The sequence below is a fragment of the Drosophila montana genome, unplaced genomic scaffold (genome assembly GCF_035044405.1).
Source record: "Drosophila montana isolate Dmon_TW-CO22-7 unplaced genomic scaffold, ASM3504440v1 contig_2626_1, whole genome shotgun sequence".
Taxonomy (NCBI): Eukaryota; Metazoa; Arthropoda; class Insecta; order Diptera; family Drosophilidae; genus Drosophila; species Drosophila montana.
This window is the reverse complement of record NW_026997490.1, coordinates 1,045,025-1,061,518: the sequence shown is the minus strand read 5'-3', so window position 1 is coordinate 1,061,518 and position 16,494 is coordinate 1,045,025. Positions and strand designations below refer to the sequence as shown.

Genomic DNA, 16,494 nt, shown 5'->3' with positions numbered 1-16,494 from the left:
TTCAACAAACGGAAACGCGGAAGCTGCCCGCCATTTGCGAAAGGACTCGCACATAAAAAACGGCTCTCATTTAATTAAAGGCAAATTTAATGGGTAAATATTTCATGTGGTCTATGCACACACACACACACACACACACACACACATGTGTATACGAAGAAAAAAATGATATACATATGTATATGCCGCTTAAATGTTGGCATAATTTTTATTTTAAAAACAAAAACTTTTGGCGCTGTATGCCATGTAAATAGGATGTAAAGGATACGCGGCACCATGTGCCGGCACAGGACGCGTACATATATTAAATTTCCTGTTGATAGAGTAGAAAGAAAAAAAAACAAAAGAATGCAGGGGAAAAATAATAAAATGCGAAGCGTGCACTACAAAAACAAAAGAATATAAAAATAGTGCAAAGAAATCAAAATTAATAGACTGCAAATATTTGTAGATTTTTACACGAGCTATTAACAAGGCGCAAACACACAAAAAAAAAAAAAAAACGGCCCGATAAATTGAGGCTAGCCCGAAATACGAAACACGAAACTCGAAACTCGAGATGTCAACGACAGGAACGGAGAGAGAGAGAGCAAAAAAAAAAAACCTAGAAAAACAGATAAACAGAAAAACAGAGCACCGAAAACAGACGACCTATGCAAATAGTCTGCGCTAGTGAGAGGTACGGAGCATACAAAATGGCGACGGCAACCAAATCAAAGATGGTGATGGCCAAATGAGGGGGGGGGGGGGGGGGCGGTCACAGCCAGGAGAGGGGGAGTGGGAGCTGGGGCGGAGCAGTAGATAAATTTGAATTTTGGTCACCTGACATGAACTCTGGCACTGGTCAAAGGGAAATAACAAGACAAAGATGTCAAAAAAAATGAAGAGAAAAAAAAACAAATAGCAACACACGACAAAAATGGTCCCAAAGCGGAAGGCATGACAACAACAACAACAACAACAGCAACAACAACAACAACAATGGCAAAAACTCTGGCACGACAAAGTCTTTGTTCAAATGGCCATTCAACTGTAAATTGCAAAATACAAAACATGCAGAAGAAGCAGCACCAGCAGCAGCAGCAGCAGCAGCAGAGAGCAGGCTGAAAGATGCTTGACAAGAGCCGTTACAAAATAGTGGGCTGGCGCACAGGCGGGCGTTACATGTGCCAGAAAGAGATAGCAGCAGCAGTTAGCTACAGTGTTTGTGTGTGATTGTGTGCGCGTGTGTGTGCGTGTTGGTAAATTGCAAAAATGCAAATGAAAACGGACAACAGTTGAAACAAGCTCAAGAAGAAGAAGAAGAACCGACAGCAGCAGATATGCTAGATAGCTGCAGATACACTTTAAAAAAAAAAGCAATAGTGTAAATTATTGTATGAACAGATTAAAAAGCATGAAGTAATTTTAAATAAATTGATATTTAAACTAAATAAAAATGTAAATTAAAAAAAAAAATAAGAAAGAAAACTAGATAGAAAATACAAATTAAATCAAGAAAAAGAAAGAGTTGTGCTTTAAAAGTCAAATAAATAGATAGAAAATATAATTGCGTAAGCCATAAAATGACATGAAAATTATATGCTAACATATTAAAATTAAAGAAAAAAATAAAACAAAAGAAAGCTAATTAATAGTAAAATAAAAACGAAAAAATAAAATATAAAATAAAAAAAAAGACAGAGTTTTCTTTTAAACTTAAATAAATAAAAGACAAATAAAACAAATGAAATTAAATTAAATAAATTAAAAATTGCCTGTGTTAGTCACAAATTGTGTACTTTGCAAATAAAATACTTCAATTAAATGGGAAAGAAAGGAAAAACCAAAAAAGGAAGAATTTGTGCATTTCAAATTAAATAGATAGGAAGAAGAAAATGCTTGCCTAAAACATGAACCAATATGTGCTCAATATAAATACAATATTTGTTAGCTTGAGAACTTTATTTTAGTCTCGTATTTGGAATTTTGTGGCATCAAAGTCTTGATATCTTTATATAAGAATTATAGTTGAAAACATTCGGGATCATAACAATTCCTAAAATAGGAATTACTTAGACAGTAACTGGAATTTGATGCTTCGAGTACAACATGTTTGGCATTTTTTGTTCGAGTGTAGCTCCCTTAACTGCGCTTGCCTTGGGGCTGGCCCCGCCTCCGCGTTTTGCTGCTGCATAGCTTTAGCTATAGCTGTGCATCTGTATATAAGTTTATGTATATAGATATCTGAATCTGAATCAACTGCGAGTTGGCCCGTAAATTGATTTTGGCCTTTAGCATGACAAGGAGCGCCCGCAAGTGCGCCCATTCAGCTCTGTTGGCCCTTGGCCTTTGCGCTTTTGGTCTCAATTTGCATCTTGGCTGGAACTTTTTGGGGAACTGCTCGTATTACCTGTCTGTCCCTAGCCAGGTGTGAATAAGGCGCGCAGGGTCTTCTTCGGCTGTTTAGAAACTTTGGCAGCGAAATAAAAGCTTGATTTTGTTCTTTATATTTTTGCTCGATTTCTTTTGGCTTGGTTTTTATTATTATAATTACTTTGTGTGTTGTTTTTTTGTTTTTTGTTTTTGTTTTGTTTTAAGTGTGGTTTAATAATTTAAATTTAACATTACATTATTTATGCTGTTATCGTTATCGGTGATCGGTTATCGATTTGTTTACACTTACAACTAATATGCGCTTTACTTTTGGGCAATGGGACACAAGACAACTAGATAAAAAATCACATGCACACACGCACACGCACACACACACACACACACACACATACACAGATACACGCACATACATTTAGTAGACTGTACATTTGGCTAATTCTGTGCAGCTTTTGTAGCTGCCTCTTAAAGTCTTAACAACTTAAAATAATAACAGTTTTTGTTCCTTTAACTTCTCTTATTTATATACAAAACAAAATTGAAGCGCCGCCGCAAATATTTACATATATATTTTATTGATCCTGCTTGGGGCTTAGGCCACCTCCAGATCGGAGGATTCGTCCGCATCGCTGTAATGATTCGGATCGCTTTTGATGTGCACCAGCTGCGGCGCATAGTCGCATTTGATGCCGGCGTTGCCAGCTGTTGGTGTGCCAGTGCTGCCATTGTTGTTGCTAATGTTGTTGTTGGAGCTGCCAGAGCTGCTGTTGTTGTTGTTGTTGTTGTTGTTGCTGCTGTTGTTGCCGTTGCTGGTGGTGCTGCCACACTGCTCCTCCTGCAGCTTACGCAGTCGCTCCTGTTCCTCGCGCTTCTGTTTGCGCCACTTGGCCCGACGATTCTTGAACCAGACCTGCGATAAGAGGGGATAAGAGGGTGTGTTAAAATCTTGATTTAGTCAAGGCAACCTTTGATATGGCTTCAAAAACACTTTCATCCGTTTTTCAAATTATATTTTCCATTATGCCCCCCGCGCGTTTTCTTGTTTTCTGTTTTTTTGCCCCGCTCTCGACTGTAAATATTTTAATGTTTTTTCTTCTGCGATTTTTTGTATGGCTGCCCTTTTATTATTTGATTTATCTGCGCCAAGTCCGTTGCCTGACAACAGCCCCAGCCTGGCCGTAACACCCCCCCCCCCCTCCCACCCTTCGCTCTGCTGCCAGTTTAGCTGCCTAATTAGTTAGCTGATTGTAACTGTAATTAATGTGAAGCAAAAAAAAACCAAACAGAGTTCTTGTTTGCCCCGTTTTCCCTGTTGCTCTAGAATTGTATATTTTGGGTTTTTTAATTAGGCGCAGGCCACACCCATTCTCTGTTGTTGGGGTCGTCCGGGCCAACCCTTGGCTACTTAGTTAATTAAAACAAAAGCTTCAGTCAACTGAATTAGGGGTTAATTTGCTCTGCTTAAAATGGGGCGGGGGTTGGGGGTGTTGTATGGGGGTAAGAGGCCCTCCCTCTCTCTCTCTCTCTCTTAGGGCAGCATCTGCTACGCGTATCTCTTGTCATTTTGGGCAGGAGTTTCATGTTGTTCCTATTGTTGTTGTTGTCTCATTGGCAACGGGGTGGAGCCAAATAAACCGAACAGCCTCGCCCAATCCCAATGCCAATTGCAGTGGCAAAAATTTTCAACCCTCGGCGCAGTTTTATTATTGTTTGTTAAATAAATACTCAAATTGTTGTTGCAACTGTTGCACAGAAAAAATAAGTTTAATTACAAAAAAATTAGCACGAATTTGTGTAGTTGAATTCTCCCCCTTCCCCCCCTTCAATTGTTATCATTGTCGGTAAAAGTTTGCTCAGTGCCACGCCCCCAACTGCCGACCGCGCGCCCCAACAAACAATGTTTATGCAGCAAATCGACTGAATTTGTTGAAATAACAGTGAAAATAACGGCAGACAGCAGCTGGCTGGGCCAATGACACGCGGGCTAGCCAAGCCAAGTGCACTGCAGTGCAGTGTTGGAAAATGCGCTAAACTCATAAGCAGAGCGGCTGACCAGCCCCAGCCAGATAACGGAACTCAACTCAGCTCAAGCTCATTTAAGTTTTGTAGCAATTTGTATTAATTTGTGTAAATTTGTGCAGCTGTTAAAGAGAAGCGTTGAGGGGGGGCGTTGGTTGTGGATGGTGAGGGGGGGGGAAGGGTGTGTGGGTGCGGGTCTGGCATTGCCTGGCTTATTTGCTTAGGATGGCAGCAGCAGCAGCAAAATGGCAAAATGGCGGCTCCCTGGCAACCTTTGAGCTTTGCGTTCAGCTGGCAACGCCAGCCCAATTTGCATGCTCTTTGAAGTTTTTGGGCAGCACTGGCAACAGTGGGCATGGTCACGCCTCGCTGCAGCTGTCAGAATGCATTTGCCCCTTTGACAAAAATGTAATTTTGCCAAAAACTAATGAATTTTTGATTTCAAATAATTACATTTACAAAATTGCCTACAGCTATGCAGGTGCATGAGTGTGTGTGTGTGTGTTTCTCTATTTATTTTCATAATTTTATGAGCTTAAGTTATTAAAACAACACGCATAGAAATAATCTGCTGGCATTTTGATGCGTTTTTTAAAAATCTCAAAACAGCAAACACATCAATAGAAAAAAACCACGTTGCACAACGGGGGAATACCCTGTACTTCAATGTTGTTAGGAATAATTATGAAATTGGGTTAATATAATTATTGAATGCAGAAAGAATTTTGCAAAAAACTTGGTATATGAGATGCTGCTAATATTAAGGCCACGACATCTAAGATTCTCGCAAACTAATTAAGTTTTTCTTTTGTTATATAATCATACATATAACCAACCCATACACCCATTAATTATAGGGTATATGCCATTATTAGTCATGAATTTAGTCAGCCGCTTAATTCTACAAAATATATATAAAATTGCCTGTGAAACAGTTTTAATAACCAAAAAAATAAAAAATGCCACCATTTTTTTCGGCTTGCGGTTGTTGCTGTTGTCGCCGATGCTTATAAAAGTTTCATATTTTAATTAAACTGTTAGCCAGCCGGCTGTCCGACGCATTGAACTCTAATCCGCCGGGACAGCGAGCCGGAGGGGAACGGGGCGGACTGCGGCTCGTATGTGAGTTTGCGGGCAAAAAACCTAATCCCGTAATTTCTACGGCCAACAACGGGCGGGTTTTGGCTATATTTGTACATATAAGTCATATGTGTGTGTGGGTTTGTGTGTGTGTGTGTGTGCGGTCGCTTGACCATGCCCCTCAGCGCGGGCGGCTGCCAGCCCGTTTAAAATCTGACTAACGCACAACATTTGCAATAACCGCGGGCGCGTTTTTTGCAGCGCGGGCAAAAGTTGCCGAAAAATCGCACTGAAAATTTGAGAAATTAAATAAACACAAGTCCAAAAAAGGCAATTGGTGCACGGGGAGAGGGGGAGGGAGGGGGGTTGTTTGCGGTGCAAGCGTTGCCCATGTGTATCAATGAAAATGCGCGCATGCAAATTGATGCAGTCGGTCGTGCGATCGGGGGACTGGCGGCAACGACGGCGACGACTCCAAAAAAAGTGGCTCGCAAACACAACAAAATGGCCGCCGCTGGAAGCGACAACTTGGCATGCATGGGCAGCACTGCGACCGAAACGGAACGGAACGTAGCGGCAGCGTCTGGCAAATATTGCCACAGATTTTTCAGGCAAAAGCGCATAAATCGCTGATACGTCGAAATCCGCGCCAGTGCTGAAGTGATGGTCGCTGCACGGGGGGGAGGGGGCTGGGCAGGCAGCGTACGGCATTGGTGTAGCGTGCATGAAATCCATTGAACAAACAGACCGACGGCAGTTGATTTTTAATTAACTACAAAAGCGCTTTATGGCCGCCGCTTGGCCAGACACGAGTTGCCACCGAGTTGAGGGAGGGGTTGGGGGCGAATGGGGAGCAGTGTGGCAGCCAAGCGACTGAAACGTGCCATTTTCTGTTATTGTTTGATTTTTGGCAACGTAAAATGCTAACCAGTGCTGCCCATGCTGGATTACCAAAGTGCACTCCAGCGTCAAATGTTGCCACATAGCTGCATAAACACATCTGCACATGTATGTGTGTGTGTTGTATGGTCACATTGCCGTTGTGCTATGATAACTTTGCGCTTCGTTAATCGCCGCAGCTGTGCGCCTAATTTTCATGTTTTTGCAGCCTCGCAAAATGTAGCACAAACCCAAGCAAAACTCTGCAAAAGTCAAGTCGAAAAATTGTCCCTCCAGTTGATTGGCACATGTGTGTGTGTCTATCTCCCTCTCTCTCTCACACTCTCTTCCCGTGTGGATAGGTGGAGCCTGGGGGGCACACAAAATGGCGGCTGCCTTTGCAGAGTGCACAACGAGCTCGTTGCTCTAATTAGTGAAAATTGGCAGCGCAAGTCGGTTGGAAAGTTCGTCACCACCAGAGGCAGTCGTTGTTGTTGCTGTTGTTGTTTTTGTTGCTGCTGTTTCCGTGTTGTTGGATTAAAATTCGCGCAGCCGTGAAAATTGCTCGTTACGCATTTGCCAGTGCCGGAGCCTGGCTGTAGTTGGCTTCGGTTTGGTTTTATAACGCAACACAGCTGACGCTTGAAATGCCTTTAACTGGTTGCGTGCATGTGGTACGCACTAATTAAAGGCGTCAAATTGACGTCACAATTGCAGTTGGGCTTATACATTTTTGTTAAGCTAAGCAACACTGGAGTGCAACCTCTCTTCCAGTAACTGTCCACTTGAGTGAACTGCAAAGATGTTCGCTTTAAATTCGTGGAATATGAATAGCAGAAACACGGAACAAACATACGGTAAAATCTCTGTTAACATATCAAGCTTATTCGCATTGTTATTCATGTACGGCCTCACACTGTTAATTGCATGCCAATCGGAATTCTTTAACAGCGCCTAATAAGTGCTGTAAAGTATGTTAGCTATCGATCATAATCGAACTATCTATGCAGTCTAGTGTGGCAATGTTAGTTATCGATAATAATCGAAATATCAATGCAGTTTAATTTTGGCAAGCAGAAGCCAGACATAAAGTGTGAATTAATTAATTAATTAAAACAATGCCAAGCCACAGTTGCTTGCAAGTGTATATATAAATACGTATATATGTGTGTGTGTTAAGTGAGCGTAAGAGAGAGCACATTTAATTGAAATCACAAGCATAAATTTGGCGTAATAGACAAGCCAGGATCAATGCTCTCACAGCTTGCCCAGAAGTCAGGTGATATTTGGCACGCGTTCTTATTGCAAGTTGCTTAAGTTTCTAAAAGTATGTGTGTTCATTACGCTGCCAGTGTATAAAATAATAAATCAATTAAATAATATGGTGCATTTGAAAAGCAAAGTGGTAACAATAACTGTAAATGCCAGACGCGTGTTTAAGCAGCGCCAGTCACTCTCTTCCCCACTCTCATTTGCACTTCGATCGCATGCAAAGCAAAGCAGCCGGTAAAGACAAAACAGAAGCCAACAATTGCGGTAATCGATGCTAAGCTAGCGCGTACGACAGAGATGGCGCGATTTTTGCATGGCTGAGTGAAACATTCGTTTACGTTTGAGCGATAAGGCTCGCTGCAATAATGTCAGATCGCAGCTTAGGCTACACTAAACAACAAAAACTAAGAACCGTAAAATAATGTGAATTGCGACAAGTTGAAATTACTTAAGGTTGTAAACGTATGTGTTTATATTATGCTGCCAGTGTATAAAATAAATTTCAAGTGCAAAGTGGTAAGCACAAGAACTGTAAATGCTAGAAGTATGCTTAAGCAGCGCCACTCACGCTCTCTCCCCCACTCTCTTTTGCAGTTCGATCGCGTGCAAAGCAAAGCAGCCGGCAAAAACAAAACAGAAGCCAACAATTGCGGTAATTTGATGTTTAGCTAGCGCGTGCGACAGAGATGGCGCGATTTTTGCATGGGTGAGTGAAAAATTTGTTTACGTTTGAATTGCAATGTCAGCTTATGCTACACTAAGCAACAAAAAATAAGAACCGTAAAATAATGTAAATTCCGACGAAAAAAACTTGATAAAGAAAACATTTTAGCTGTGATTAATCGCTGGCCGCAAAACCCGGCTGGGGTAGGGCGGCTGGGTCTGACCTTTTAAAAGCTTAGCGACGTGCACCTGTACCAGTCCAACCCAACCCAAGCCACCCCCCGCGAACAACCAATTCGTGCACCCTGCTAAGCTCAAGCTTAGCACTTTTTGTGTAAATTTATGCAGCTTCGAGGCCAATTTTCGCTCCACACAATATTTGTCTATGGTTACACGCTTCGACAGCCAAAACTGTAAAGCAAACAGGAAGCGAATGTACAGAAATCCACTCCAATACCCCCCGCCCACCCTGCCAACCACTCATCACCCACCTCTGTGTGCCTGGGGCCACAAACGCACTTTTGCGCCGCAAAAGTCCCGCGAGAATTCAGAGAAAGAGAGCGACCCTTAAACGTTGTCGACACACACACACGCCAGGCGTAAAATTGCAAAAGCGAAATTGCTCTCAAGTGTTTGAATAACGGAAAATTATGAAAAATTATAACAACAACAGCAAGAAGAACGTGCAGCAGCAGCGGGGAGTCGTGTGAGATTTTGCGGCCAGTGCAACAATGTGGCAACGCTGCGTGCGGTGGGTGGTGGGTGGTGGTTTAGTGTTTCGCTCTCTGCCCGCAGGCCACTTTGCGCTTAATGTTATTGTTGTTGTCTGATTTTTTTTTGTTGTTGTTCGAAATTAACGAAAATCTGCTGATTCCAGCTCATTGCCATTTTAATTTCATTTGATTCAAACACTAAACAAACAAAAAAGCTGCGCTAAGAGATTGAGCAGAAGCGCTACACTTGGAAAAAAAGTGGCGCTAACTATTTCGGGATTTTCTCAATCATAAGAATTCAGATGTTCTTAAAGTTTTTAATGCATTTCTGCCTTGATTATATTTAAAATTAATATGAAACTCTTTTAATCTTTAAATTATCTAACTAAGTCAAAAATGAAGAAAAGGATGCTTGGATTAGGCCTTAAAACCTAAAAAAAATTCAATTAAAACCCAACTTATTTTAGATAAAAGTATTTAGTTAAGTCTGGTTTTTAAAAACTTCAGTTTTAAAGACAAGTCCCACTCACATTAACTACATTATTTAAGTTTGATTTTGAGTACGCCAAAATCTATGATTTTTTCTCTGAGTGTACTTAAAGTGTTTTTACGGGTGGGCGTATAAATGTGTTTATTTTTGCTACCGAGAATGCAATAATAAATTCATTATAATAATAATAATGGCAACGCATTGATTGCCTAATTGCCGCGCCGCAGGTGGCCCAGATCCCGAGCCACTTGATTGTGCAACATCAAAGCGGCAAAAGGGGCAAGGATTGCTGTTGGTTGTTGTTGTTGTTGTGCTGGGGCGCAAATCCTGGCAACAACCGATCACAATGGCCCAATGAGTGCGCACATTCTTTGCCAGACCCTTTTGAGTGCGGCGTAGACAAAAACCAACAACAATATTTGAAAAGAGACAGCGAAAGGGAGAAACGGAGAAAGAGAGAGAGGGAGAGGGAGAGAGAGAGAGCGAACTGAGATGCTTACTAATTTCTTGGCGACGACAAAGATAAATATTTGCGCTGTGCTTGAAGAGTTTATTGACTTGGCTACGACTACGAGAGTCTACGAGGCTTGAGCATAATGAAGATCATCATCATTCCCGTTGATGATGCTGGGAATCAGGAATCCGAAAACGAAATCACCTCAATCACTTGAGCTGCGGGATTAGGCGTATTTGACTTGCACGCACCAACGAGAACAAAAAAATAAATAAATAAAAAACCAAACGAAACCAAAATAAGCCAAGCCAAAACCAAATGCCAAGATTGAGCTGGAGAGGCTGTGTGGTCAACTCTCTCGCGCGGCTACTGTTTTACCCGTCAACCAGTTGAAGAAGAAGAAGAAGAAGAAGCAGTAGCAGTAGCAGAGAGAAGCGGCGACGGAATGGTTAACCACTCGACTGTCTAAATAAAAATAATAATTGTAAATGATGAAGTCAAAATAAGCAGATCATTTAAATGGCGTTGCCAACCCAATTGTGCATACTATTTGGAATTTTGTGCGTGTTATACCCTGTAATTATTGGAATTGCTAGAGAGGCTAACTTCTCTGATCCTATCAAATAAATACAGGCTTGATTGCCAACCATGAGATATGTCTGACTATCTGAATGAATTCTGAAACTTTAAGAGCTGCTTTTAATTATATTTACTTCAAAATTTATAATAACTTTCATGTCTGTCCAAGTCCATCCTTAGTATTATCTTTAAAGCTAAAAACACAACATTTTATATATTTGTCCGTATAAGTTCAATTATTTTTTAAACTTTGCCCTGCTTTCCTCAAATGAAAATACGCTTTTTTTTTGCTAAGAGTCCATACTAATTTGAACTCAAATTGCAATTGCCTAGAAAACCTATATTTATTTATTTTGTATCCACTTTCACTAAGTTTTCAGAATTCCTTATTCAAATAATGTTTTAAAACTTAAACCAAAACACGAGGAGCATTTTTTAATGAATTTAACATTAAAATTTCAATATAAATTCAGGTTCGTGGAGGAATCTATTCTTACCAAATGTAAATCATTTATTTGAAAGGTTTGTTAAGGATAAAGAATGTTTTCTCCTCAAGATAATTTCACCAAATTGAAAAAAAAAACAACTTATTTTAGAGCCTTTCAGCTAGATATATGCGCATTTTCGCATGCCTTGAAAATATCATAAAGATCGGACTATAAGCACCGAAGTTTATCAAGAACGCATTTCCAAATACAAAAGGGGGGCAAAAGGAACTTTTATAAAACTTTATAAATATCTGAGATTAAACACATAAATTGTGGAAGAAACATCACATTCATTGCAGCGGTCTGGCTACAGGGTATCCCCGATTCAAGCACACTCGCCTGGATCACTCTTTAGTGTTTGGTGATTGCTGTTGTTGCTGATGCTGTTGTCTTAGGCAAGATTTTTAATAATTATTGCCACTTATGGCATTGCCATAGACATAGACATAGACGAGAGGCGAACCACAGCGAGCGCCTCGAGAGAGATTGTGTAGTCTCTGCCGGACGCGGACGTGGACGTGGACGCGGACATGGGCGTAGTGGGCTCAAGTGGTCCTCCGAGCACTTGGCATGCAAATATGCTAAACAGTAGCTGGCCAGGCCGACGAGTGGCAGCTGCTGCTTAGTTTACCTCAGCAAGGGGGGGGGGAGGGGGGAAGGCCAGTGCGCGAGGGGAGCTCGGGAAGATGCCGCTGAAGTTGATTATGCTGCTTAAGTCAATGACGAACGATGACGGTGCACAAGATTTTGGATTTGTCTGCTTGGCATAATTGTTATTGTTGTTGTCAGAGACAAGTTTCAAGTCGCTTTCTTGTATGTTAATTAAGCCAGCCAGCCAGCCAGCCAGCCATCTACCCGGCCTACCAAACACTGTGATGCAGCAAGTTTAGAGTTTTTTTCATTTCAATTAGGCAACACCATAAATAAAACTCATTTCCCAGCTCAAACTCAATCAAATCAGAGCATGCAAACCTTGTCCGCATATTTTAATCCGCTTAGAACGCAGCGCGTTTAAATTGTCGCCTAGGCGAAGGCGACAATTTGGCCCGCGGCCGTACAACAACAACAACAACAACAACAACCAGCTTGTTACTCAGTTTAACTGCTAGTTATCTTAAGCTGTACGGCAAACATGGGCCACAAGCATAAACATCGCAGAGAGTAACTCCCTTTGCACTCCCTTTACCTAGTAGGTGTTTTGGGTCTAATGCACACGCAAATGTCAACATTGTCGCACTTGGCGTGCTTCCACACTGTGCTGTGCTGTGGGTGGAGGGTGGGTTGTAGGTTGGGCGAGATTAAACATTGACCGGCAGCATATTGTCACGGCGACAACAACGGCAACAACAAGCGCTGGTAATCCCTATCAAAGACGCTTTCCCAGCAAGCCCAAAAGCTACGCAACCAAACTCCAAACCCTTCCGCTAATCAGTTGACAGGAACAACAACAACAACAACGAGAGGAACCCGTGGAAAAGGCGTCGCTATCAGCGCCATCAATAAATTGCTTACAAATTAAATTGTCAACTTTTTTGTTTGTCGCACTCGGAATTTCTGTTTGCTCGCCCAACACTAATGGACTTTGAATGGCTCGAACCACCACCCCACAACCACCACGAACACCACCACCGACACCAACTCAACCACTGCTCGGAGCAGTTTTGCATTGAGATTTGTTGCTGATTTGCCTAATGTGAGCCCCGGCCACGGTCTGCGACTCGACTCTGTGGAGGGTTGTAAGCACAGCCTGGGGTAGGCTTTGAGATAGCTGGCTCTTGTTTACATTAGCAATGATACGGCATAACCTCAAAGTTGAGGGCCAGGCCTGTGGCCCATTACTCAAATTAAGTGAATCATGACGATTGTTTTGCAGGGGCAGCAGCCAAAGGAAACCCAACAAATGCTAAACGCTGACAACTAAATAAACAGCAAGAAGTTCACATAAAGTGCGTCTGCTCAGAGATTCAGCTGTGGAGGCTGACAGCGGGAAGGGAGAGGGAGAGGGGCGCACTCAATTGGTTTCGCGCGCAGCATTAAAACGAGCGTGAAATTAAGGACTACGATTCCGGAGATCGGATACACGCTTTAACCCATTTGTAATTGAATTGTTGGACTAGCATTCGACTAGCTTACGAGTGGATTCACGCCTTAACCCGGCTGTGATACAATCGAAAGACTCGAAGCCCTATAAGATAAATCGATGGAAATGTAACTTTAACCAATGTGACTTAATTGAGAGGGTTGCATCCTTAAAACCTGCCCATTGATCAGAATGTTGCCTTAACTCCTTTGTAGCCAAATTGAAAGGCTTTGGTCTAATGAGGTGTTTGGCATATTTGGACTTAAGTAAAAGGTTGTGGTCTTAATGAGTTGTTGGGAATGTTGCTTTACTTCCTCCTAATTTAAGGGCCATTGGACTGTAGATTTTGTCTCTTATTAACTGAAGCTAGATGCTTGTATTACAAGTAAAAACCGTACGGATTGAACTTCCGCTTTAACACCCATTTAACTAAGCGAAAAGTCTTGTACTCTTCAATAGTTTCTCAATGGTTATACAGATTCTAGTTGTACTAAGAAGCTAACCTTATTTAAACTCTTAGACTCAAATATTCTTCGGTTAACCAAGCTAACCTTGTTAAAAGTCTTGGACTGTAATAGTTCTTCCACTTGTCAGCTACCTTCTCAGTTTTATATGCCTGTCTTCGCGCGAACCCTTTAACCCGTCAATAAATATTTTAAAGAAAACTTACCTCCACGCGTTCCTCCTTGAGATCCACCTTCAGAGCCAGCTGTTCACGCAGCACCACATCCGGATAGTGTGTCTTATCGAACGTGGCCTCCAGTTGCTCCAGCTGCTCCTCGGTGAAGATGGTGCGATGGCGACGCTTACGCTTCGGCGGCGGACCATGACCCAAATGGCCCAGGCCCAAATGATGTTGGGCATGGTGCGCCAGGTGGGAATGCGGATGGGCGTGTGGATGATGCGGATGATGGCCATGAGCGGTTAGTCCAGCGGCAGCGGCAGCCGCGGCACCGTGTCCACTGACGTGCGCCTGCATCTGGGCGGCGGCGACGTGGGCAACGGCCGCGGCGTGCATATAATTGGGATAAAAATTGGGATAGGCCACTGCAAAGGACAAAACAAAAGCGAAGGCAAAGCTGATGAAATTCATATGAAAAACAATCAGAGGCGAAATGAAAATTCCTTTAAAATGCGCATAACAAAGCTGAAAAAGCAGAAACAGCAAACGTTGCCATGCGAACGGGCGCGCTTCCAGTTGCAGTAACCCCCGCCCCCGAGCCCCGCAAAAAAATTACAAAAAAATAAAACCGTTGATGTTTTAATATTCATGCCAAGGCGGCGGGCAGGCGGGACTTTGAATTTGAATGTGAATGTGGCGCATGTGGAAGGCCCGGCGCAAGCGTTTGCATAAAATTCCGTCATGGAATCCTACGCTCGAATCAACATAAGACCTTAGCCAAAGGACTGACAACGTTTGCCCTAACCCCCCCCCCCCCCCCCCCCGGACACGGACACATCCGTTTCGACATCCAACAAGGACTTACAATGCAAATCCTCTCACCGCAAAATGGAACGGAATTTTGAAATCATCTTTTACGGATCAATGCCTAATTATGAATAATGCCATTCAGCCGAGCCAACGGAATGGTTCAATAAATTCCTGAATCCGTTCAAGGATCCAAAACAGATTGACGGCAATAACCTTAAGGTGTTTGCCAGCTCAACGGAAGAAGCCGCAGCAATGGGCGAAAATGTGTGGGTGGGTTTGTTGGCCCACCCACTTTGCTGTGGGGTGGTTCTCACTCACCTAGAAAATCCGAGGGGGAGGCGGCAAAACCGCTCGCTGCCGCCGCCGCCAGATGGCCCAGATGCAGTCCAGGATGCTGCAGCATGGCAGGAACCCGTTGCGGTCGGATCGGGCTGGCGGCGGCGCTGGAACTCGAATTGGAGTTGGGTGAGGCAGGTGACTCGGCGTTGCGTTTGACCAGGCCCAAGCCCAGGCTGCCGTTGATGCTAATGTTGTTGTTGTGGTTGTTGTGGTTGTTGCTGCTGCTGTTGTTGTTGTTGATATTGTTGTGGGCATTGCTGCTGTTGTTGCCGGCGCCCGCTGCGGCAGCGGCTGCAGCAGCATTGCGTGATCCCAAAATGCTGTCAATGGTGAAGAGCGAGGCGGCCGCAGCGGAGGCTGCAGTGGGTCCGCTGACGCGCGGACGCTCCTCGTCCAGAATGGTGACGCCCGACTGGGAGCCATCATCAGAGGAGGGCGTCTGCGATTGCGGCTGTTGCTGCTGCTGCTGTTGTTGTTGTTGTTGTTGCTGCTGCTGCTGCTGCTGCTGCAGCACCGACTGTAAGCGTTGGCCCAGATAGCCGCATTGCTGGGAGTTGAGGAGCATGGCGGTGGTCAGGTGATAGGCAGCATTGCTGGCATTGGCCGGCGAGCGTGAGCGTGGCATTTGTCGTGGCGGCTGCTGATGCTGCGGCTGATGCTCGCCGAGGTCGCTGGCGCAGCGCTTGAGCACGTAGCCCGCCGGCGGGGAATTCGTTTCGACCATGTGGCCGAGTGTGCTGGGCGGCGGCGTGGGTGGCGGTGAGCCCGGCGAGGGGCTCGGCGTGCTCACAACGGTGATCTTGAACTTGGCCTTGGCCGAGCTGCTGTCGCTGCTGGCGCCTCCCGCTAGCTGCGACGGCGTGGTCCACAGTGATGACAGAATTTTGGCGGATTTTGCCTGACAACTTGTCTGGGAAGAAGAAGTCTGATGCTAGCGGCAATAACTAACTATAACTTTAACTAACACACACACGCACGCACACGCACACGCAAACACTTGAAACACACACGCGACGTGTTTTTGCTTTTGGCTGAAATAGATTATGCGTGCAACGGAAACTGAACCCTTCTTGTTCGCTCGAGCTGCGAAACTGTTTTGAATGCCACTTTCAGCGACGGCGACGGCAGCAGCAGCAGCGTCGACGACGACGACGACTACGACAAGTTGTCAGTCTCTCCAGCATACACACGCACTCACACTCTCTTGCCAGCACACGCACACTCACGCCAAGCAGACATTTTCGTGCGTTGACCAATCAGCGCACAGCTCAGCTTAGTTAAGTCCACGCCTTTGCGCTCGCTCTGGCTACCATAATGAACGCAAGAGGGAGAGAGAAAGAGAGAGAGAGAGCGCGCGCGCGAGAGCAAGCAGCTGCTGAGAGCGCACTCCGTGTTGTTGTTGCTTTTGTTCTTGTTCTGCTTTGATGGTGGTGGCTGCTATGGTGGACGCCCTCTGGCTGCCGCTGTGCGTTGCGTGAGTGCGACATCTACTACATCCGCATTTACCGTTACCCGTTAGCTAGCCGCAAAGATGGCGCGCTGAAAAGATAATGCTCAGCTGTCTCTCTGCATGAAGCTTTCGCCCTACCGCTGCCGCTGTGACGTGGGCGTGCTGCTCTCTCTCGCTGCTGCT

The 16,494-nt window shown here is 44.0% G+C and overlaps 1 protein-coding gene across 1 annotated transcript; it reads right to left on the bottom strand.

Moving 5' to 3' along the window:
* Window positions 1–2,886: 2,886 nt before the first annotated feature.
* Window positions 2,887–15,786, bottom strand: Gsc (Goosecoid). Its single transcript, XM_064683519.1, has 3 exons — window positions 14,841–15,786; window positions 13,761–14,137; window positions 2,887–3,283 (listed from the first exon to the last, which is right to left on the bottom strand). The coding sequence occupies exons 1-3, from the start codon at window positions 15,583–15,585 to the stop codon at window positions 2,966–2,968; spliced, it is 1,440 nt and encodes a 479-aa protein (XP_064539589.1). The 5' UTR covers window positions 15,586–15,786; the 3' UTR covers window positions 2,887–2,965.
* Between the last annotated feature and the right edge of the window lie 708 nt (window positions 15,787–16,494).